Source organism: Chiloscyllium plagiosum, chromosome 7 (assembly GCF_004010195.1).
Source record: "Chiloscyllium plagiosum isolate BGI_BamShark_2017 chromosome 7, ASM401019v2, whole genome shotgun sequence".
In the NCBI taxonomy this organism is placed as follows: Eukaryota; Metazoa; Chordata; class Chondrichthyes; order Orectolobiformes; family Hemiscylliidae; genus Chiloscyllium; species Chiloscyllium plagiosum.
The window spans coordinates 93,198,131-93,221,079 of NC_057716.1; the positions used below are offsets into that span (position 1 = coordinate 93,198,131).

The following is a 22,949-nucleotide window of genomic DNA, read 5'->3' on the forward strand; positions in this document are numbered from 1 at the left end:
AGGAAGTGTTTGAGGTGCATGTACAATTACAACATTTAAAAGGGATCTGGGTGGGCACATGAACAGGAAGGGTTTAGAGGGATATGGGCCAGATGCTGACAAATGGGACTAGATTAGTTTAGGATATCAGGTCATAGGGACAAGTTGGACTGAAGGGTTTGTTTCCATGGTATTCAGCTCTATGATTGTAAACAGGACTAGATCAGTTTCAGGCGTGTTGGACTGAAAGGTCTATTTTCATGCTATATAGCTCTCTAACTCTATGATCATGGCTGATCCTTTATCTCAATGCCATAATCATGCTTTCACCCAACACCCAGTTGAGGCCAAAACACTGAATGTCTTCAAGAAGGATGTAGGTATAGTTTTTAGGGTTAAAGGGATCAAAGGGTATGGCATGAAAATGAGAACAGAATACTGAGAAGGATAATCAGCTGTGATATTATTGAATGGCAGACTAGGATTGAAGGGCCAAATAGCCTGCTCCTGTTTCTTTTCAAACGTTTCTACTCCATGATGTCTTAATTTAAAAAAAAAGTACATGTACAACTTCAGTGATTAAGGCTCTCCAGCTTTCTGTGAAAAATAGACAGCAAAGACGTCAACAACCAACAATCTGGTCGGAGAGAAAAGGGACTGACTGCAAGTGCATTTAAACAACTAGAGGATGCTTATTTTTACAGAGGGACTGACAAGAGGTGTGTGTTCGTGTGTGTGTTCGTGTGTGTGTGTATGTATGTGAGTGTGTGTGTGTGTTTGTGTGTTCGTGTGTGTGTGTTCGTGTGTGTGTGTGAGTGTGTATGTGTATGTTCATGTGTGTGTGTGTGTGTGTGTGTTTAGGGGTAGGGGGAAGTAGTTGGGAAGAGGATGGTGAGGAGGGAGGTTTTAACACTTGCGCTGATTCAGAGGAATAGACCGGACGGATCCAGTGTAACCAGCTTAGTCTTAGTCAGTCTCGTTTATGTCTATTATGACTGGATGGACAATTATGTTTTCTTGGCGGGGGGGGGGGGGGGGGGAATTGATGTGAGGGGAAACAACAAAAACGCTGAATAACCAAAACCGAACCGACTACAAACAGAGATTCAACAACAACACAAAAAAAATCAAAACACTTTGCTGAGGCGACGGAGATTGACTTTTGCAATACATATCGTAGCAAGATTGTCATTCTCATTGCTATTATTTTCCAGGTTGGTGCTGAGAAGTATTATGGTATGTTCAGACGAAATGTTTGCAATCATTGAAATGCTGCGGATTGGAACTTCTGTTTTTCGAAATAAAGTTTTTTTTTTAAAAAAAGCATCGCATTGTGAAATGTTGTTAAAAGGAACAGTTGCAACGAGCGTTGGTACGTCCCCAACATCCCCTCTCCACACTCAGAACACCTCCGGAAGGAGCAACAACAGTAACAACATTCTATATTGATCGAACTAACAGTCACATTTATTAGCAAGAGCGCGGTGCGGTTGCGGAAATAGACAGACAGACAAGTGTAAATCACGTTTTGACTTTCCTCGGGTTGCTCGGCGCTGGGTGAAGGAAAGTGGGTTAGGATGTGAGCAGAAAGCAGCGTTTATGTAGAGCCACCCCTTCCACACATGATTGTGAAAGTGAATAAATGCTACCAGACATATTATATAAATTGCAGTCAATCTTTGTGAATTGGCAAGAAGGAACGAGCCGCTGTGCAGCACCTCCCTGTGAGCTCGGTCCACCAATTCGGAGCGCGGCTCCTTCCCTCTCCCAGTCCCTCTCCCTCTCACACACACACACACACACACATCTCGACTCCTCCGTTCTTACGTCTGGATTTCCCAGTGCAAAAATAGCCGGACGCAGGAAAACGTGTTGTGCGGCGGCGAGAGTGCGGGAACGGCTGGTTTAAAAGCGGAGGGAAGGAGGAGCAGGCAATAGGGAAAGGAGAGAGCGAGACAGAGTCACAGCAGAATGTGCATTGACGTGGTGAAAAGTGCAGCGAGAGAGCACCAGTTTTGAGCTCGGCCCTCTGAAAGATCTAATTGCTTCCACACACACAAAAAATGGACTCGGACGCCGGTAGCAAACGCGTCTCCTTTTCCCTCTCCTTCATCAGCCTCTGCATCTTCTTGACAACAGCCCACTCTTGTAAGTAAACAATTCCCCTTTACTATTATTGAGAAAAGACGGGTGTGGGGGAGGGAGGATTAAGAAAGTGCATTTGCAGAAGAATTGGTAGAGAGTAAGTATTCATTTTTAACAACTGACTGATAGGGCTTCCTTAGGTAATGCCCCGAGAACTATTCCTATCGTACTGCAGAGTGGTCATTCTATTTTTAATATGATAATGTGAATTTAAGACATGCACTACTGCAACCTGAATAGACCAGTGACACTCGACATAGATGCAAAGTACTTTACAACCTAGTTTGCTCAAGTCTGTAGCCTAGAATGCCGAAAATAACGTATCCAGAGTCGGTAAGTTTTTATTGAGCAAATCCTACCCATTTGCTACAAGTTTAGCTTTATTGTTACCTTTACATGTAGGTTATGCAACATAACCTCAATACTCTTGTCTCTGGATCTGGAACCAGATCAGTGTTTGGGAATAGAATTGGACTTTGACAGCCACTCATTAGAATAGTTGATGCTTCTGTCTCAAAGGTGCTTCGGGCACACGGAAGCTAGTTAGCAACATCGCTGTGTGTAGGCTTTAAGTCAGGTGCTGTATATACTGGCTGATCCCAAAACATACTTATGCTGTTATATATGATCTTTGTTACAAACATTGTTACTATTGGCAAAAAAACATTTTTAACACGACGCGATAATGTTCTAACTTTAATCGGCAGGGAAAGTGCTTCTCGTCACTTAAAAGGCTGAACAAATATTACGAAATTACTTCTAACCCGATTTGAACAATCCTCAGTAAGTTTCATTAAATGAGGCCCGGAGAGCTCTATTCATTCACTTGCAGAATGGAAAAAGATATCCTTGATACATACTGCCTTAATATAAATGTCGTATGTGTGTTTATGATTAGCTCCCCTGCAGTGTAGCAACAGGCCCTTCGGGCCAACAAGTCCACACCGACCCTCCGAAGAGTTCCCCAACCAGACCCATTACCCTACCCTATATTTACCCCAACTGGCAATTTAGTATGGCCAATTCACCTGGCCTGCACATCTTTAGAATGTGGGAGGAAACCGGAGCAAACCCATGGGGGGGGACGTGCAAATTCCACACAGTCGCCCAAGGCTGGAATCGAACCTAGGACGCTGGTGCTGTGAGGCAGCAGTGCTAGCTACTGTGCCACCCTACATGTGAAGGGCAGAGATGCATGGAGTTAAGTTACCGATTGACACCACAACTCAGACTGTCTCGCCGTCTGCTTAAGATATGCATAAGAAAATATTGGCACATCAAAAGGTTCTCTATGATCCTGAGGATATCACAAAAGTCAGTGCAGACACAATGGGCCAAGGGGCCTCTTTCGAATACTATGATTTTAAAGCAAGTACTAACTGCAGGCTCATTAGTCATGGGGTTGGTGCCATTTCTTAGTTGAAAAATTCTTAGTTTTTCATTTGCTTGGATGATTGCTGGTCACTCATAGACTGCTGTTATACTGCCTTGCTTGCTTCTGTGCAAAACTGTGCATAACGTTGAAAATGTGTCAAAAGAAATTGAAAGTTGATCTTTCATCAGGCACTTGAACCTACTAAAGCCAAACAATGTGGAACCTCCTCCAGTCTTCATTCTGGGCATGCCTTCAGGTTTATCAAGTTTGTGGCAATATTGTATTCCTGAGTATATCAATTGCAGTCAGATTTAACATTTTTTAAAATTGCTACAGAAGCATATTTATTTAATATATTGTATTCTGAGGCTGTTCTGAAATCAGAAAAAGCCAGCAGTCATTTAAACTCTATTATTATCTAACTATGCTTTCATCAATTCATCCAATATCATATTCCTTCTGTACGTTCATTTTTAACATAACTCTTCTTAATTCATGGCATTTAAGTTACAACTAAAGTAGAGAGAATTTTAAAGTCTGTGAAATAACAATTAGGAAATGATTAAACCAAATCAGGAATTCAAGTCATGAATCTACAACTGTGTAGGTAGGGCAATACTTTAACTTAATTCAGCATAAATGGATATGCTTATTTGTGTGCAGGAAATAAATAGGTGGGTGGGCTTAGGTGAGGATGTAAGAGAGTAGACATGTGATAAAATTATTCCAGCTACCAATATCTATTTGGAAAATAAACCGATCCCCATGCACAAGACTATGAATAGCTCTGCAATTTGATATGGAAAGGGTTTAGATTCTATTTCAGATTTCCCTCTTCAGTGGATGTATGCTGTTAATAAAAAAGTTGGATTGCCAAGCACTCTCTGTCTAAGAATGAGTAGTTTTTCCCATTCCTGGTTGTAGTCAGCCGTTCCTACTGAAAGAACCCATGTAGGGATATATTGGGTAGAGATTAGACTGCACTTTGATGTGTCCTCTTAAATGTTTGATGGAATCACTGTTTAGGGTCAAACATCAATGAAAGCTGAAAGAAAAATAGAAACTGCTGGAAATACTAAGCAGGTCAGGCATTAACTGACTTTTTTTTTTCCTTTTTACAGATCCTGCCTCACCTGCTGAGTACTCCTTGCATTTTCTGTTCTATTCCAGATTTCCAATGTCTGCAGTATTTTGCCTTTGCCTGCAGGGTGGTGGCTTGAATTAAGGTATCTGTCAGGTTTACAACAACACCTCAACAGTGAGGTTGCAATCTAAGAGGGAAAGTAGGGAGAAGAGAGAAGGAAATTGGCCCCAATAGGAGAATATAAACAATGCTACAACATTAGATTGTCAGAAACATAACTTTGCCTTCTGCAGGAGGTTTTGTTTCTAAGTGCAGAAAGTTAATGACATGATTAAAAGTTGGCCTGGAGGTGTTAAAAAGCAAAACTGGTTGCATGTAACTGAATCAATCTGCACAATTAAAATCAAGGTATCTCAGGATAATAACTACAACTGATGCTATTTCAACCTCATCATGTTGTGAGGGTTACGGGCAGATAATGTGACCATAGTGCATTACAGTTAGCTCACTGGATACAGATTCATACTCATATTCAAATAATGTTATGATCATCACATTGTGCCTCATAGGTTTTCTGCACAACTGACAGTACGGTGTCAGAGTTCCAGACTAAAAAGACAACATGAAATATTCTTTGTTTCATAAAACAATGATTTATACTTAGCTAGCATGACTCATAAATGTTACTGCATAGAATGGACCACTAAGCCCAACTGGCCCCTGTCAATCTCACTTCATATTACCCACTATAGTTCAACTCACCCTCTGAGCACAATGTCTGATCTTCAGGATGGTAACTTGGGCTTTTTACAATAAAGGGCTCAGTTGTGTGGGGGAAATAATAAGAATTTGAGAAAGGGGGAATTCAAAACAGAGTATAGGAAGAGAAACAGATAATTGTTGAAGGGGATGTTTTTGAAGAGAGGATGATGTGAGAGGGAGTTGGAGAGAGAGAGTCCCAGAAGACCACAGCATAGTGGCTTTCAGTGGGGGAGGAGAAATTGTTTCAGGGATAAGGAGAATGTCAGAGGAATTGAATATGTGCATGTGTTTATAAGTCAGGAGGGAATCACAAAATCAGTGTTGGATGAGGCTATTATGAGATTCACAAAACTTACAGTTTAGAATTGTCAAGTTAGGCAGAGGCACTAGTAGAGCCTGAACAGGACAAAGAGGAAGGTGAGATGTACATTGAGAAAATGAAGGACAAAAATAGCCAATAACCAATGGTTATACAAAAAAGCAATGGGAATGATCTGCATGAAGAGATTGAGTTTGAGGTAAACAGAGTGTAATGACTCACTAGTTCTTAAGTCTACTTGAAGTACTTCCTGAAAATGTTAATTGAATTAAGACTGAAGACATGGGGGTGTTGATGGAAAGTAAAGAGCATGTATGAATTTTCCATTTGTTATGTTTGAACAAGTGTTCATATCAGTATGCCATTAAAGGGTGGGCAAAGAATCATACAGTGAATTTAACAGTGCAATATTATTTTTGGAGAGAGCACAATTAAAATGGAAATCTGTGTTTCAGGACCATGGAGAGTGGTAAGTTTGAGATATACGTAAGTAACATTATAAGTGGTAGGATTGTGGCCAGGTTAATTTGCAAGAAAGAACCAAAGGGAGGTTTTAAGGGAACTTTTTAAAGGAGAAAATAAACAAAAAAAAATTGGCCAAAAGTGGAGAGAAAGGTATGTTAGAAAAGGAGATGATGACGATGTGTTGTCAGACAGCCATGTCCAGAATGGAGATCATAGTAATGGGTAAGATGGAGAGGACGATATAGGACCAAGAAATTTTTCATGATGGAGAAAATTGAAGATTTAAATAAACAAGGATGAAGAAGAATTTTGAACTTGATGAAAACAATGCTTATTTTACAATAGGAGAACACTCTAAGTTGCTCTGCAGAAGAATGAGCACATTAAATGGTGGAGTCAAACCAGGGGAATTTACCAAGAAACTGGTCAAAGAGGTTAGCTGTCAAGGAAGATCATAATGGAGGAGGTGGAGAAAGAAAATTGAGAAGATTAAAAAATGCAACTGTAGAGCTCAGACTCCAGATGACTGAAGGTTAGATGAGTCAAAAGGGAAGGCTGAAAACTGACTTACACAAAGAGCAAATAACAAGATGGAGCAGGCCCTTCAGCCCTCTGTGCCTGTGCTGATATATTTTGCTCAAAACCATTGGGCAAAACCATTGAGTAACGGGTGAAGGGATGGCCTTGGGTCAGGCAGTCAGTATCACCGAGAGGAGTTGATGTGATAAGGATACCTTAACAGGCGGTCAGTATCACTAAGGGAAGCAAGTGAGAAAATGACTTCTTAACAGACAGCCAGATCCATAGATAGATTCATTTGAGTTGATTGTAATTGGTTCTTCCTGTTCTATCGAAAGGAACTAATTTTTACTGAATATTTGATGTGATTCAGATCTGTACCACTCTTAAAGTTTAATATAGCAAATAAATTTGTTCTAAAATAATGAAATATACATAAAATTACATAAATTAGTGAATAATGTCAGTAAATAATGGTGGATGTTCAAAGCTGCAGTACCTGAGTGCTCCTAAATTCTGTTAGGTTCTGTGGAAAGCATATCTGTGATAGCTAAAGTTCAAGTAGCTTTGTCTCAGAGTTTATGAGGAGGAGGCTGAACTAATTTCACTGCAATGCATCAGGAAGTGTTAAAAGATACCAGGATTCTTTGTTCGGATAAGGTTTTCTGATTTAGTCAGTGGTCAGAGACAACAGGGTATAAATGTGAGTGAAACAGGTAAGGGGATCTAGAGAGCAAGCTGATAGGAATATCAGCCTCTGCAATTGTCCAATAGATTTGAGGTTCTCTCATTCTTTTTGGATGAGAACAGGATGCTGCAGGTTTGATAAGTAACAATGGCACCATGGTACAGGAAGTTATGCAAGTGAGGAGTGCACAAAGGAATGTAGTAGTAGTAGGGAGGAATATAGTCAGAGGGATTTCCAGAACAAAGAGCTAGAGCCCAGATGACTATGTGGCCTGTTAAATGCCAGAGGTTGATATATTTGCTCATGCCTGGAAAGGAACTTGCAAGTGAGAAGGTAAGGATTCAATGGTATCAGTCCATGTAAGTATCAGAGACGTAGGTGGTATTAGGAGTGTAAGGAGCTAAGAACGAAAGTAAAAACTTAGACTCAAAGTTTCTAATCTCTGGATTATTACCTGAGTCATATAGTTAAACAGCATGGAAACAGACCCTTCAGTCCAACTCATCCATATTGACCAGATATCCTAAACTGATATAGTCCCATTTGTCAGTATTTATCCCTCTAAACCATTTCTACTAATGTACCTAGTCAGATGCATTTTAAATTATATAATTGTACCCACCTCCTCCGCTTCCTCTGCCAGCTTATTCCATACATGCACCACCCTCTGCATGAAAAAGTTGTCCCTCAGGTCCCATTTAAATCTTTCCCCTCTCAACTTAAACCTTTGCCCTGTAGTTTTGGGCCCCCATAGCCTGGGAAAAAAGACTTTGACTATTCACCCTATCTGTGCCAATTCACAGACTGGTTTTCAAGACATACATTCTGGATGTTGAACCACCAGCACCAGTATTGGGGAATGAGGGGGCTATTCTGTTGGGACAGTCTACATCTGAACCATGTTAAGGATAGCGCTTTTGTGAACTGTAAAACAATTGTTGTAGAAATTGTTACTACTAATTGAGGTAATGTTAGGTAATGAGAAATTAAGCCCTGCTATTCCTGGAATTAGCACAAAATTTAAATAATTTTAAGGAGGAAAAAGTCCATAGTTTACTTGACTTTCCAAATTCAGATTGATAGAAAGCAGGAAACAGTTTTCTGCACTGAGCAAAAATTACTGTTTATTACAGATAAACAGTAAGAGACCATCATTATTAAAATTTGAATTACCTTATAAGGTCCTCATTACCACATTCATGGAGACAAACAGACAGGGTAAGTAGATTATGTACAAAGGAGGAAAACTGGAAGGCAATTCAGTAGTCCTTCTTGCCAGGATCTGTGTTGAAATTATCCTTATGACTCTTCTGCTGGCCAGCACATTGCTCCAGTCATCTTTGTCTGGATACATCCACTGGTTGGTGAGAGATGCAAGGTGAGTGGCTCCCTGGTAATAAGTAGGTGACATATCAGTTAAAAGTCATAGCATATCACAACTGTTGCAGAAAAGGTAAACCAATTTTCTTTAGGTTTGCACTGGAGTTTTGACTGCAGAGAATGGAGAGACCAATTCTGAACAATAATAAAGTATTCTAGATGCTGAAAATCAGAAAATAAAACAGTTCTGTAGAAGGGTTAGTGGACCCAAAATTTTAACTTTACTTTCCCTTCACAGATGCTGTGAGATCTGCTGAGTTTCTCCAAAAAAATCTGTTTTTAAGACCATGCCTGAGCTGGGGAAGAACTGAACATCTCCATATCTCTGTAAATTGTTTCTAGCTTCAAGCTTCAGTTACCTCAGAACCAATCACACAGTTATTGGCAAGCAAAAATGTTGAAGTCATTGATATTGGGCACTAGTCCATAGAACAATTAACTTCTTGTTGCCAGAAATAAACTGCACCAGTACACCCCCTTGGTTTAAATGTTCTACAACTCTGCTTTCAGTTATTTGTTGTTCAAACAGTTGGTTTCATGATGCTTGACACGAGTGTCCCATATATGACTTCCAAGAAAAATAGCAAGTGAGATAATAATAACTTGCATTTGTGCAATAATTAGATATTACCTTGATTCAGTAGATTACTATATAGAATAAGTTTGGTTGGAGATGTAGAATAGGTTGGGAAAGAAGTTGCTAGTGAGATTGATCTAATACAATGGTCTAAACACTTAACAGAAATTACAATGTTGGACAAAGTAGACAAATAACAAATACTAGTGTTTTGATAAAGGGACAACATAAACATGGGTGACTTTAGTCTACATATAAATGAGGAAAATCAAGGCATAAGGCTGGAGGCATAAGGAAATTGCAGACAGATCTGGATGGGTTGAGTGAGTGGGCCAAACTTTGCAGATGGGAATATCATGTGGGAAAATGTGAAATTGCTCACTTTGGTGGGAAGAATAAAATGTAGGATATTAGTTAAACAGAGAGTGACTGCAGACTACTGAGCTGCAAAGGGATTTAGGTGTTCCATTGCATGTCACAAAAAATCTATTTAGTATGCAGATATAGCATCTAATCAAAAAGGCTGATGGGATGCTTTATTTTATGATGAGAGGAATTAAATGTGCAAGTAAGGATGTTACTTTCAGTCCTATAGGGATTGGTGAGAACCACATCATGAATACTGTGTGCATTCTCCTTACTTAAGAAATAATGTTGGTACATTGGAGGCAGTTAGAAGTTTACTAGATTAATACCTGAAATAAGTCTGTTCACTTATAAGGTTGGACAAACTGGGTTTGCATCAACTAGCATTTAGAAGGCTGAGGAGTGACTTGATTGAAGTGTATAAGATACTGAATGACCGTGACAAGGTGGATGTGGGATGAATGTTTGTTCATGTGGGTGAGTCCAGAACTAGGTGGCTCTGTTTTATAACTGACAGTCACACCTTCAAGACCGATATGGAGAGAAAATTTCTCTCTGAGGGTTGTGTGCCTTTTGAACCCCTTGCCTCAGAAGATGATGTAGGCAGCGTCATTGAATATTTTTAAAGTTAAAAAATCACACAAGACCAGGTTATAGTCTAACAGGTTTATTTGGAAGTACAAGCTTTTGGAGCACTGCTCCCTCATCAACTAGCAGTGATCCGAAAGCTTGTATTTCAAATAAACTGTTGGATGATAACCTGGTGTTATGTGATTTTTAACTTTGTCAACCACACTCCAACACAGGCACCTCCACATCATGAATATTATTAAGACGGGGGAATAAATTATTGAATAACAACAAAAAGTGCTGGACAAACTCAGCAGCTCTGGCATCAACTGTGGAGAGAGACACAGAATTAACATTCTGAGTGTAATCTAATCTAATCTAATCTAAATAGATAGGTAACAAAGATAGAACCAGATAGGTTCCTGTTGACAAGGGGAATTAAAGATTGTTGGGAGTAGATGAGAATGTAGAATTTGAAATGGAAACAAATCAGCTGTGATCTTACAGAGCCTTGTCCTGCTCCTACTTTATATGCTCATACGGTGTTTGTGTGTTTTCTCATATGTACAGGAACTGGAGTATGGAGTCGGGCAGTTACAGGGGTAGAGAAGATCGAGAAAGGATTTAACAAATTCTGTATATCACAATCAGTTATTCAATTCCACTTACAGTTAAGACAGAAGCTAAAACATCATACATGATTAAAGATGTATTTCCTCTTAAATATAACATTTCTTATAATATTGGAGAAATTTGATTTTTAATATGCTAAACTACACTTTCTGTGACAGCAAAAGCTGTTTAGTAATAATTGTGAAGTTAATATGTCACTAAGACCCTGTTACACCTCATTCAAGGACGTATACATTTTCCTAATATGTTAATTTTGAATAATAAGACTACAAGAATGAATGTTTTGTTAGTTCAAAGATTTCTAATTGCTGGCAGCCAGGAGGGTGTGGAAGTTTGGAATGAAAAAACTCAATAGTGGAAGTGTAGAATCACTAATAGCTCAAACGGCTCTGTCAATATTTGGACCTCTATGTCTGTAGATTATTGGTGCAAAACATCACTTGAAACTGCTGTTGCCAAAATTAGTGCAATACGACTTAATGTCTGGATTTTGTGGTATAGATGACAGCTTATAGATTTCCCTTTGGTCAGTACTTTTACTGAATTCAGAATTTGCTGCCAGTTTTATTTTGCCATTTATGCCACAAAGTCCAGTCGTTAAGTCGTATTACACTAATTTTGGCAACAGAAGTTTCTAGACTCTAGATTTTGGGATGCATCACAAGAAAATACTCTTTTTTTTCCACTGAAGACTGACTATGCTTTTTGTCAATGCCAAACAATAAAATCTTCATGGATTATTTTTGAACCTTTTATAGTGTTGAAGTTCACATTACACTGTACCAGTCACAAAGTCAAGCTGTGAGGAAGTAAACGCACCACACATTAATGTGAGATTACAAGGTTGACACCCAAACCTCAGCCATTGTCATTTGCACTTCAATCATATTGGATCTTTCTGATTGATGCCTTGGAGCAATGCAAAATACACATTAGAATTGTGCTGTGAGTTTCAAATTAATTTGACATTTTTATCCAAATTACATGGCAAAATACAATTTCAGTAAGTCAATAATTTGGATTTCACTGTCTTTCACTGCCACTTTTACTTTCTTTTTCTTCATCCTTCTTAGCACCAACTGTAGAAGGTGCAAATTAAAATGTGTGTTTAGTTGGAGAAGGATGCTGTGAAATGCTGCTACCATGATATCAATGCTTCTGTTAGTGTATGACAGCTGACACTCTGTTTCTGTGATGTTGAGTCAAAAGATATCTAGCAAGACTTCAAAGAATTGCTGCAGAGTGACCAATGAACCATTTCTCTCACTCATACAGAGATGACTGCACTAATGTATATAGTATGTAACCAGGTTCTATGTACAGCATATAGATAATTTATATATCGGTATAAAAATCAAATCTGTATGCAATGTTTAAATGGTAAAAACACTTGTTTTTTCTGGTTCCAAGTTGCATGAGCAGAACATCAGAATTGGTTAGCTCTGCTGTTGTGTTTTTCTCATGTTCAATTGTTTCATGCCTGACAGCTGGTCGGGTTGACTAGCCAGCCAGCTCACAGGTAGGAGAACCAGCAGCTGAAAAATGTAGCCAGAGGCCATGGTTGGAGGATTGCAATTATTGCATTTGTTTTCAGTTGGACTGAACAGCTGTTTTTGAATGTAAAGAACTCACAGCAAGGTGGGGAGGTCCAAAGTTCAAGATATGGTTCCAAAGTCTACTTGTTTTGACTGGAATCTATCTGAATAGATGATTAATTTCTGCGGTGCTGATTTCTACATATATGCAGAAGACTCGCTGTGGTGACCCCTGTTGGTCTGTCCATAAAGAAAATAGAATAGAAAGTAAGAGAGTCCTGAGAAATCAACACAAACTGCAGGTAAGAAGTGAGAGATAACGGGATGAAGCAAAGGGAGAATCACTATGCAGTGGGTAGTTAAGATTCCCTACAGTGTGCAAACAGGCCCTTCGGCCCAACAAGTCCACACCGACCCTCCAAAGAGTTACCCAACCAGACCCATTACCCTACCCTATATTTACCCCAACTAGCAATTTAGCATGGCCAATTCACCTGACCTGCACATCTTTAGATTATGGGAGGAAACCAGAACACCTCGAGGAAACCCATACAGAGACATGGAGAATGTGCAAATTCCACACATACATTCATATGAGGCAGGAATCGAACCCAGACCCTGGTGCTGTGAGGCAGCCGTGCAAACCACTGACCCACTGTGCCACCCTGGAGGAAAAGATAAGCACAGAAACTGGACAAGGGAGAGAGATACACACAAATGGGTAGGATTGAGATAATGACATGCAAATAGAATATGAGTATGTGAGAGAGTAAAAGAATCTCTAGATTCGAATAACAGAAATTGGCTGAAGGAAGAGTTCACTTTGAGTTGTGATGTTCACTGTCGATATGTTGATTTTTTTTAGATTTAGACAGCTTTGTGACTTATCTCCCTGAAACTGAACCTTTGAGGAGAGTCGGTGAAATGAATTAGGTTTACATATTTGGTTTTTGTTTACTTTCTTGTTATTACAGTGTGCAGTCTATTGCAAACTTTACAGATATTTCAATTCGAAAGGACTTTTGGCATGAAGCCAAAGTTTACCCATGTTTCGAATATAAAGATGCCTGCAAACAAGAGCTCAGATATAACTGTGATTGGAATTGATGCATGGTGAATTTTTGCTGCTGACTGGAGTTCCTGGAGATAACTAGTCAGAATGTAGACAGGAAAAGCAGAGGACAATGGAATTTAAAAGATGGTAGAAAAGAGAGTCTGCTAGAAGGAAAGAAAAAAAAAGTCAGGCCAATATTATCTTTCTGTGCCAGCTGTGGAAGAGACAGCCATGCATGAATGGATACTGCCAGAATAGACTGTGTTCACTTCAGAAATGACATAGATCCATATTCAGTCCATAGCCATGCCATGTTAAGAAAGCATTACACTCAACAAAGGTGAATGCAATAATATTGCCAAAAAGTAATAACATGCTACACAGTCCATTGCCATGTGGCGAAACAATCCATGCGCAGTGTTTAATTTTTAGTTAGAGTCATAGAGATATAAAGTATGGAAAGAGACCCTATGATCCAACTCATCCATGATGACCAGGTATCCTTGTTAAATCTAATTCCATTTGCCAGCATTTGGTCTATATCCCTTTAAACCCTTTCAATCCATATACTCATCCAGGTGCCTTTTAAAAGTTGTAATTGTACGAGCCTCCACCATTTCATCTGGCAGCTCATTCCATACACACACCACCTTTTGCATGAAAAGGTTGCCCCTTAGATCTCTTTTAAATCTTTCCCCTCTCAACTTAAACCTATATCCTCTAGTTCTGGACCCCCCTACCCCAGGGAAAAGACCTTGACTATTCAACCTGTCCATGTCCTGCATGAGTTTATAAACTTCTATAAGGTCACCCCTCAGCCTCCAATGCTCCAGGGAAAATAGCCCCTAGTCTATGCAGCCTCTCCCTATAGCTCAAATCCCCTAACCCTGGTAACATCCTTGTAAATCTTTTCTGAACCTGTTCAAGTTTCACAACACCCTTTCTATCGCACAGAGACCAGAATTGCAGTCTTCTGATAGTGGCCTAACCAATGTCCTGTCCTGCTGCAACATGACATCCCAACTCCTACACTCAATGCAAGAACCAATAAAGCCAAGCATACCAAATGCTTTCTTCACTCTCCTATCCATCTGCGACTCTACTTTCAAGGAACTATGAACCTGCACTCCAAGTCTCTTCAGCAACACTCCCCAGGTCCTTACCATTAAGTGTATAAGTCCTGCCCTGATTTGCCTTTCCAAAATGCAGTACTTCACATTTATCTGAATTAAACTCCATCTGCCACTCCTCAGCCCATTGGCCCAGCTGATCAAGATCCTGTTGTACTCTAAAGTAAAATTCTCTGCTGTCCACTATACCTCCAATTTGGTGTAAATTGCAAGCTTACTAACCATACCGCCTATGTTCAAATCCAAATCATTTATATAAATGACAAAAAGCAGTGGACTCAGCACTGATCCTTGTGGCACACCACTGGTTGCAGGTCTCCAATCTGAAAAGCAACCCTCCATCACCACCCTCTGTCATCTATCTTTGAGCCGGTTCTGTCTCCAAAAAGCTAATTCTCCCCCTATTCTGTGTGATCTAACCTTGCTAACCAGTCTACTGTGAGAAACGTTGTTGATCACCTTACTGAAGTCCATATTAGATTAGATTACTTACAGTGTGGAAACAGGCCCTTCGGCCCAACAAGTCCACACCGACCCGCCAAAATGCAACTCCTTTACTCCAACCACTCTTTTCTCATCAAACACAGTAAAGTTAGTGAGACACAATTTCCCATGCACAAAACCATGTTGGCTATCTCTAATCAGTCCTTGCCTTTCAAAATACATGTAAATCCTGTCTCCCAGCATTCCCTCTAACAACTTGCCTACCACCAATGTCAGGTTCGCAGCTTATAGTCCCTTGGCTTTTCATTCACACATTTCTTCAATATTGACTTCAAAGGAGACAACCTCCAGTCTTCCAGCACCTCACCTGTGGCTATTGATGAGACAAATATCTCAACGAGGGCCCCAGCAATCACCTCCCTAGCTTCCCAAAGAGCTCTAGGGTACACTTGATCAGGCCCTGGGGATGTACCCACCTTTATGCATTTTAAGACATCCAGCACCTCCTACTCTGTGATGTGGACATTTTTCAAGAAGACACTATTTATTTCCCCACGTTCTCTATCTTCCATATCCTTCTCCACAGTAAACACTGATACAAAATACTCATTTCGTATTTTCTCTATTTCCTGTGGTTCCACACATAGACAGCCTTACTGATCTTTAAGGGCCCCGGTTCTCTCCCTAGTTACCTATTTTTCCTTAATGTATTTGTAGAATCCATTTGGACTCTCTCGTTAATCCTGTTTTCTTTCATGGGATATGGCAGCTCCAGTCTTGACCAACATTTATTGTTCATTTAATTGCAGTTGTGAAAGTGGTGGTGAGTTGTCTTTTTTACATAAATCAATGGTGTGGTGTGGGTGCAGTAGTGGTGGGGAGGTGGTGCTGTTAGGAAATGAGCTCTGAGATTTTGACCCAACAACAATGAAGGTACAGTTTTATAGTGCCAAGTCAGGATGGTGTGTGGTTTGGAGAAGAATTTGCTACTGGTGGTATTCCCTTGGCATTCCCTTGTAAGTTTGCAGATGACACTAAGATTGGTGGAGTAGCAGATAGTGAAGAAGACTGTCAGAGAACGCAGCAAAATATAGATAGATTGTAGAGTGGGCAGACAAATGGCAGATGGAGTTCAATCTGGGCAAATAAGAGCTAATGCATTTTGGAAGATCCAATTCAAGAGCAAACTATACGGTAATTGAAAAGCCCTGGGGAAAATCAATGTACAGAGAGATCTGGGTGTTCAGGTCCATTGTACCCTGAAGACAACAGTGCAGGTCAATAGAGTGGTCAAGAAGGCATATGGTATACTTACCTTCATCAGAAAGGGTATTGAGGACAAGAGTGGGCAGGTCATATTACAGTTGTATAGGACTTTGGTTTGGCCACATTTGGAATACTGCATACAGTTCTGGTCATCACATTACCAAACAGATGTGGATGCTTTGGAGAGGTGCAGAGGAGGTTTATGAGGATGTTGCCTGGTATGGAGGGTGCTAGTTGTGAAGAGAAGTTGTTTAGATTAGCATTATTTTCATTAGAAAGACAGAGGTTGAGGGGGGACCTGATTATGGTCTACAAAATCATGAGAGGTATAGATAGGGTGGATAGCAAGAAGCTTTTTCTTAGAGTGGGGGATTCAATTACTGGGGAAAAAGGGAGATATGCATGGAAAGTTTTTTTTATGCAGAAGGTGGTGGGTGCCTGGAATGCGTTGCTAGTGGAGATGGTAGAGGCGGGCATGATAGCATCATTTAAGATGTATCTAGACAGAGATAAATCTTTAGCAAATACGTGACAGGTTTAGATACAGAATCTGTAATGGCGCAAGCTTGGAGAGCCAAAGGACCTGTTCCTATTCTGTAATTTTCTTTGTTCTTTGCTGCCTTTGTGCTACTGAAGGTGCAATACATCTTGTAAATGGTACACACTTGCTGTCACTGCACTGTGGTGGTAGAGAGGGCTTGTTCTGGATCCAGAATGCCACATGATCAAATACCATGCTAGTAAATATCACGTGATCAAATCTCCAGGAATGGGTCGAAGTGGAGATGAGAGTTTACTTGAGGTACTTCCTCCAAATCCACACACACACAGACTACTTCAAATTCTATTCAAACATCCTAATATTTCCATAAAACCACATATAAACAACAATTAAAGTAATAAATCAACATCCTTAAATGTTAATGAAGTCACTGACCTAAGAAGTCAACTTCGTTTATTTCCACACAGCAGCTGTCTGACTTGCTTGGAATTTATATGATTTTCTGTTGTCATTTCGGATTATTTCTGATTTCTGGGATCTATTGTACTTTTACCCTTAAATTTAATATGCTAATTCTGCCCAGGGCGTTGTTTTAAGTAATGTGCAAACTGGCTGTGAAGTTATACTCCATGCCGACACACACTGGACGTCATGCTGGTGATAAAACAGTCAGTCTTCCAGGATTGGCCGGAGATTATATGGAATGGGAGTTAAATTTTCTGGAATATATTGTTCACAGTGAAGGTAAAAATGTACTTCGCATTGTCCGTGTTTGATAGGGTGATCAAATTGTTTACACTTCAGGGACTGGGGTGCAGGGAACTCGAGCAATAATGAATTCGATCGATCAATACCATTTTGTTATTTTACAAAAATAAGCACTACATATGTCTTAGTTTTACCATAGTGGGAATGGGAATTGGTTGTTGTTTGTTGAGATATACATAGGTTTTCGACAGCCCTGGAATCCGATTTGCGTTCTATTTATCTATTACTTATTATCTCTCTTTCATATTGTCCGTTCCAAACACGATTCTCCTGAACTGAATTTAGTAGAATATATTTTATGATCACATCGTATAATGGTAGGTAGAATCATCCAGAATGCAAAGCGCCAGAGAATATGCTCTATCTATTTCAGAGTGAGTCGTCGATTCCAACCTTTCACGTGGAAGAGGTTTTCTTCAACTGGAAAAGGTATTCATCCAGTTTACTTTTTCTTGTGTGACCAGATTGATATTAATTTTTCTATCTTCTTCAAAATTAGTACGTATTCTCTATTCTGGAAACCAAAACCATTCTTGTGCAAATTTAAGCAAGCTTTCAGAAGCAATGCAGGATAGCAAAAAAAATCACAAACTAAATTTTGCAACATTCTGCTGGAGCGAGGCTCTGCTTCAACCCTACACCTAAACTACACTAGAACAACATGAAGTACTGGAAATACGCTACAGATGAGGCTGAATCTGTACAGATAAACAAAGTCGAGAGGTTAATTGAGGAAAGGCAGCATGGATTTATGAAGGACAAATTGCCTTTAAGTAACTTGCTTGAGTGTTTGATGAAGTAACAGAGAAGCTTTAGGAGATCAATGCTGTTGATGTATTGCACACAGACTTCCAAAGGCATTCGATAAAGCTACTTAGGTAGAAAATTGGCACAAAAGTAGTTCCTTTGAGCCTGCTCCACTATTCAGCATGCTCATGGCTGATCTTCCTGCTCAGTACCCTGTTCCTGCTTTAGCCCCATTCCCTTTGATCCTTTTAGCACTAAAGACATGTTTAATTCCTTCATGAAAATATTCAGTCTTCTGGCCTCAGTTGCTTTTTAAAGGAAAGGAGCTCCACAGAATCACCATTCTCTGGGTAAAGAGTTTTTTTATTCATTCGTGGGACATGGCATCACCGGCTGGTCAGCATTTATTGCGTGTCCCCTAGTTGCTCCTGAAGAAGTTGGTGGTGACCTGCCTCTTGAACTGCTGCAGTCCATATGCTTTGGGTTGACCCAGAATATCATTCAGGAGGGATTTCCAGGTTTTTGGCCCAGTGACAGTGAAGGAATGACAATATGTTTCCAAGTCAGAATGGTGAGTGGCTTGGAAGGGAACCTGCAGGTAGTAGTGTTCCCATATACCTGTTGTCCTTTTCCTTCTAGATGAAAGAGTCTGTGTTTTTGGAAGGCACTGTTTAAGGATCTTTTGTAAATTTCTGCAGTTTCTTGTCATTTATAAACACTGCTGCCACTTGTGAGCATTGATAGTGGAGGAGTTGGATACTTGTGGATGTGGTGCCAATCAAGTGGGTTGTTTTGTCCTGGATGATGTCAAACTTCTTGGATATTGTTGGAGCTTCACCTGTGCAGGCAAGTGGGAAGTATTCCATCACCCTCCCACCTTGTAGATGATGGACAGGCTTTGGAGAGTCAGGGCATGAGTTTCTTGCAACAGGATTCCTAGCCTCTGAAAAGTTCCTGTAGCCACTGTGTTTATTTGGCAAATCTAATTGAATTTCTGATCAATGGTAACCCCAAGAATGTTGATAATGGGCGATTCAGTGATGGTAATAGCATTAAATGTCAAGGGGTGGTGGTTAGATTTGCCTCTGATTGAAGATGGTCATTGACTGGCATTTGTGTGGTATGATAGTTACTTGGCACTTATCAGTCTAAGCTGACTGTCCAGATATTGTTGTATTTGAACATAGACAGTTTTACTATCCGAGTCGTCGCGAATGATGCTGAACATTGTGCGATCATCAGCGAACAACCCCACTTCTGATGATTCCCCACCTTATGATGGAGTGACAATCATTGATGAAATGGCTGAAGGTGGTTAGACCTAGGACACTACCCTGAGCAACTCCTGCAGAAATGTCCTGGAACTGAGAAGACCTAATTTCCAACCACAGCTGTCTTCCTGTGGCCCAAGTTTGACTTCAATCAGCAGTGAGTTTAACCCCTGATATCCATTGATTCCAGTTTTACTCGGGCTCCTTGATGGGATAAAGTGAAGACTGCAACTGCTGGAGATCAGAGTCAAGATGAAGGGTTTATGCCTGAAACATTGATTCTCCTGCTCCTCGGATGCTGCCTGACCTGCTGTGCTTTTCCAGTACTACACTCTTGACTCCAGGGCTCTTTGATGTTATTCTCAGTTGAATGTGACTTGATTTCAATGGCTGTCACTCTGAAACCTCTGGAATTCAAGTCTTTTGTCTCATGAGGTAAGGAGCTGACTGGCCCTGATGAAACTCAAACTGGGCATCACTGAACAGGATATTGTTGAGTAGATGCTCTCGATAGCACTGTTGATGACACCTTCCATCGCTTGACTGATGATCAAGAGTAGACTGATTTCTCCTCATTTCAATCTTAAGTGGCCCACTCCATTACATTGGACTGTGACACCTGTTTGTGGACTCCCCAGTCATCAGGAACATCCTTTCTGCATTTCCCCTTTCGAGTACTGTCAGAATTCTAAACATAAGGGAAATATGCATGGAAAGTACTTTACGTAGAGGGTGGTGGGTACCTGAAACACGTTGCTGGTGGAGGTGGTAGTGGTAAGCATGATAACATCATTTAAGATATATCTAGACAGATATTTGAATGAGCAGGGAGTAGAGGGATACAGACTCTTGGAAAATAGGTGACGGGTTTAGATAGAGGATGAATTGTCGGGCTGAAGGGCCTGTTCCTGTGTTGGAATTTTCTTTGTTCTTCTTTGTTCTTTGTACTCCGAAACATTGGGGATATGTGAGGACAAGTGACAAACTGAATTTAATGCAGGGATGTGTGAAGTGATTTCATTTTGGTAAGCAGAACATGAAAAGACACTACAAAATAATTGCTACAATTCTGTAGTGTGTAGGAGCAGAGGGATGAGTGTTATACTTCTATCAATCATTGAAGGTGGCAAGTAGGTGGTTTCTGTGGTCAATAAAACTTATGGGATACTAGGCTTAGAATATTTTCAACCGGTATAAAAGACTGATTTGGCCTTCAATGGACTAATAGTTCCAGTAGAGGAAGAATGTAAAGGTATTTGAGAGAGTGCAGAAAAGATTTATAAGATTGCTTCCAGGGATGAAGAAATTCAATTTGGTAGATAGTTTAGTGAAGCTGGAACTTCTTTCTTTGGAAGAGAGAAGATTGAGAATAGATTATTCCCATCTGTGAATGGGGGATGCAATGTGAGAATTATTTATTTTCTCACAGTGAGTTGTTAGAATTTGGAAAGCTTTCCCTGAGAGGTGGGTGGGTATAATCCCAATGGAGGTGGATTTAATCACTGCATTCAAAGGACAATTGGATCATTATCTGAAAAGGGAAAAATGAGGGCATGGCTATCAGTAAACAGCAGGAGCAAAGCAAAAAGTGAATTTCTTTTGCAGAGAATCAGCACAGACATGATGGGCCGAATGACCACTTTCTTTGCTGTAAATTAGAAACCACTTTTAAAAAGTGGTGAATTTCAGTGGTGAAGTGAAGTAAATTTGGAGATTTAATGTGTATCAGATGTATGAATATTTTTGACTGGTTATTTTGAACAATTCTTAGTTAGAACTTCTGCATAAATCTGATAGGAATATGGTGAATGCTCACCAGTCAGTAGTGATTCTTGGTGAATACAATAGGCTGCTTGGGAAAGTGCCAGACATAGAGAAACAGAGTGCAAGGGTTTTCTATTGTTGCCAAGTACAGCTCGAGGAAAATGAATAGCCGAGCTTCATAAGGTGGGTACAACATCATTTGCAAACTGCAGGTAGTGTCGTAATAGAAGTATCATGGGATGAGATATCCTGTGATCTTTTCAAGGTCAACAATGTAATTAGTTGCTGATTTTGTTTGGGTACTAAACAGTTAAATCATCTCAGTAGTCTTTTGCTAGTTACAACTGAATAATCTGAGCATATCAATGTTCAGAATTGAAAGAAACTGGTTGTGTAGGAGGAATATTATGGTCACCCTTACTGAGCATGGAAAGATCTATAGGCATATAATGTGCCAAATCATTTTTCTGCTCTGCAGAGAACAAACAGGTTATATATCATCACTGTGACTCCAAATTGAACAGTTGGAGTCAGATAAAATATCAAAGCTAAGTTTCCATCACTATGTGCAGTGAATTTACACAATTACACAAAATTTGCAGTCCAAAAATGAGTCAATCCACCCATCTTGTCTCTGACTCTGATTATTTTCTGTTTCTGTTTCTAATTTGCTTGACGTAGATGTATTACTATATGCTTGCAAGTAAAAATCTTTTCATTGTTTTGTACATAGTGACTGCACATCTTACATGCTGTCCCATGATAGAAACGAGATCATTCAGCCCCTCATGTCTGTTTCATTATTCAATTTGATTATTATAAATCGGCGTATTAGCTCCACTCACTCATCTGTGTTCAATCGTAGTATTTCAAAGGTAATTAGTCCTCATCTGTAAGGGGGAAAAATGTGCAGTATCCTGGCAATAGATGAATTGATGAATTGAGCTTGTAGAGAGAGACACAATTGTCCAAATAATTTCCTTCTGTTCTCTAACCAAACTATGGTTTACAGTTAAGATGATTCCGAAAGTAGCTAAAGTGAAAGTCTAATATTTGCACAGTGCCTTTCTGGATCTGAAAATGTCCCTATGTGCTTTGTAGCCAATGAGACACTTTTGAAGTGCAGTCATTGCTGTAATTTAGGAAATGTAGTTGCCAAGTTGTGCACAGCAAGATTCCTCAAACATTAATGTGATAATGTCTGACTACTCTGTTTTCCTGATGGTGGTTGAGGGATAAATATGGACCAGGTATTATTTTTCTGCAGAAGAGAAATTTGGGTTTAGGCAACCAATGCTAGTTTTGCCAACAACATCTATATACCATGAAATACAGAAAAAAACAGCATCTTTTATGCCACACAAAAGGGCATAGATGAATATTGCATCTGAAGACAGCATCTCTGAAAGTGCAGTTCAAATCTCTTCTGCTGGGACTTAAACTTCTAACCTCCAGACTCAGAACAAAGATCACTACCAGTTGAGTCAACACTGCACATCTACCCTCTTATATGAAAGATGGTCTTGAAATTAAATCCCTGCCTTCAGAAAAGAAGGGAAGAAATTTGGTTGGGGGAGATGGAGGAAGAGAAATTAATAAAATATGT

The 22,949-nt window shown here is 39.8% G+C and overlaps 1 protein-coding gene across 1 annotated transcript in view; it reads left to right on the forward strand.

Annotated features, from left to right (window-relative positions):
- Window positions 1-1,681: 1,681 nt before the first annotated feature.
- The window catches only part of LOC122551779 (contactin-associated protein-like 5), an 879,926-nt gene continuing 858,658 nt past the window's right edge, over window positions 1,682-22,949 (forward strand). Inside the window, exon 1 of the mRNA XM_043694242.1 lies at window positions 1,682-2,127. Within this exon, the coding sequence (XP_043550177.1) occupies window positions 2,043-2,127 (85 nt within the window). The 5' untranslated portion in view covers window positions 1,682-2,042. The remainder of the gene's footprint in view (window positions 2,128-22,949) is intronic.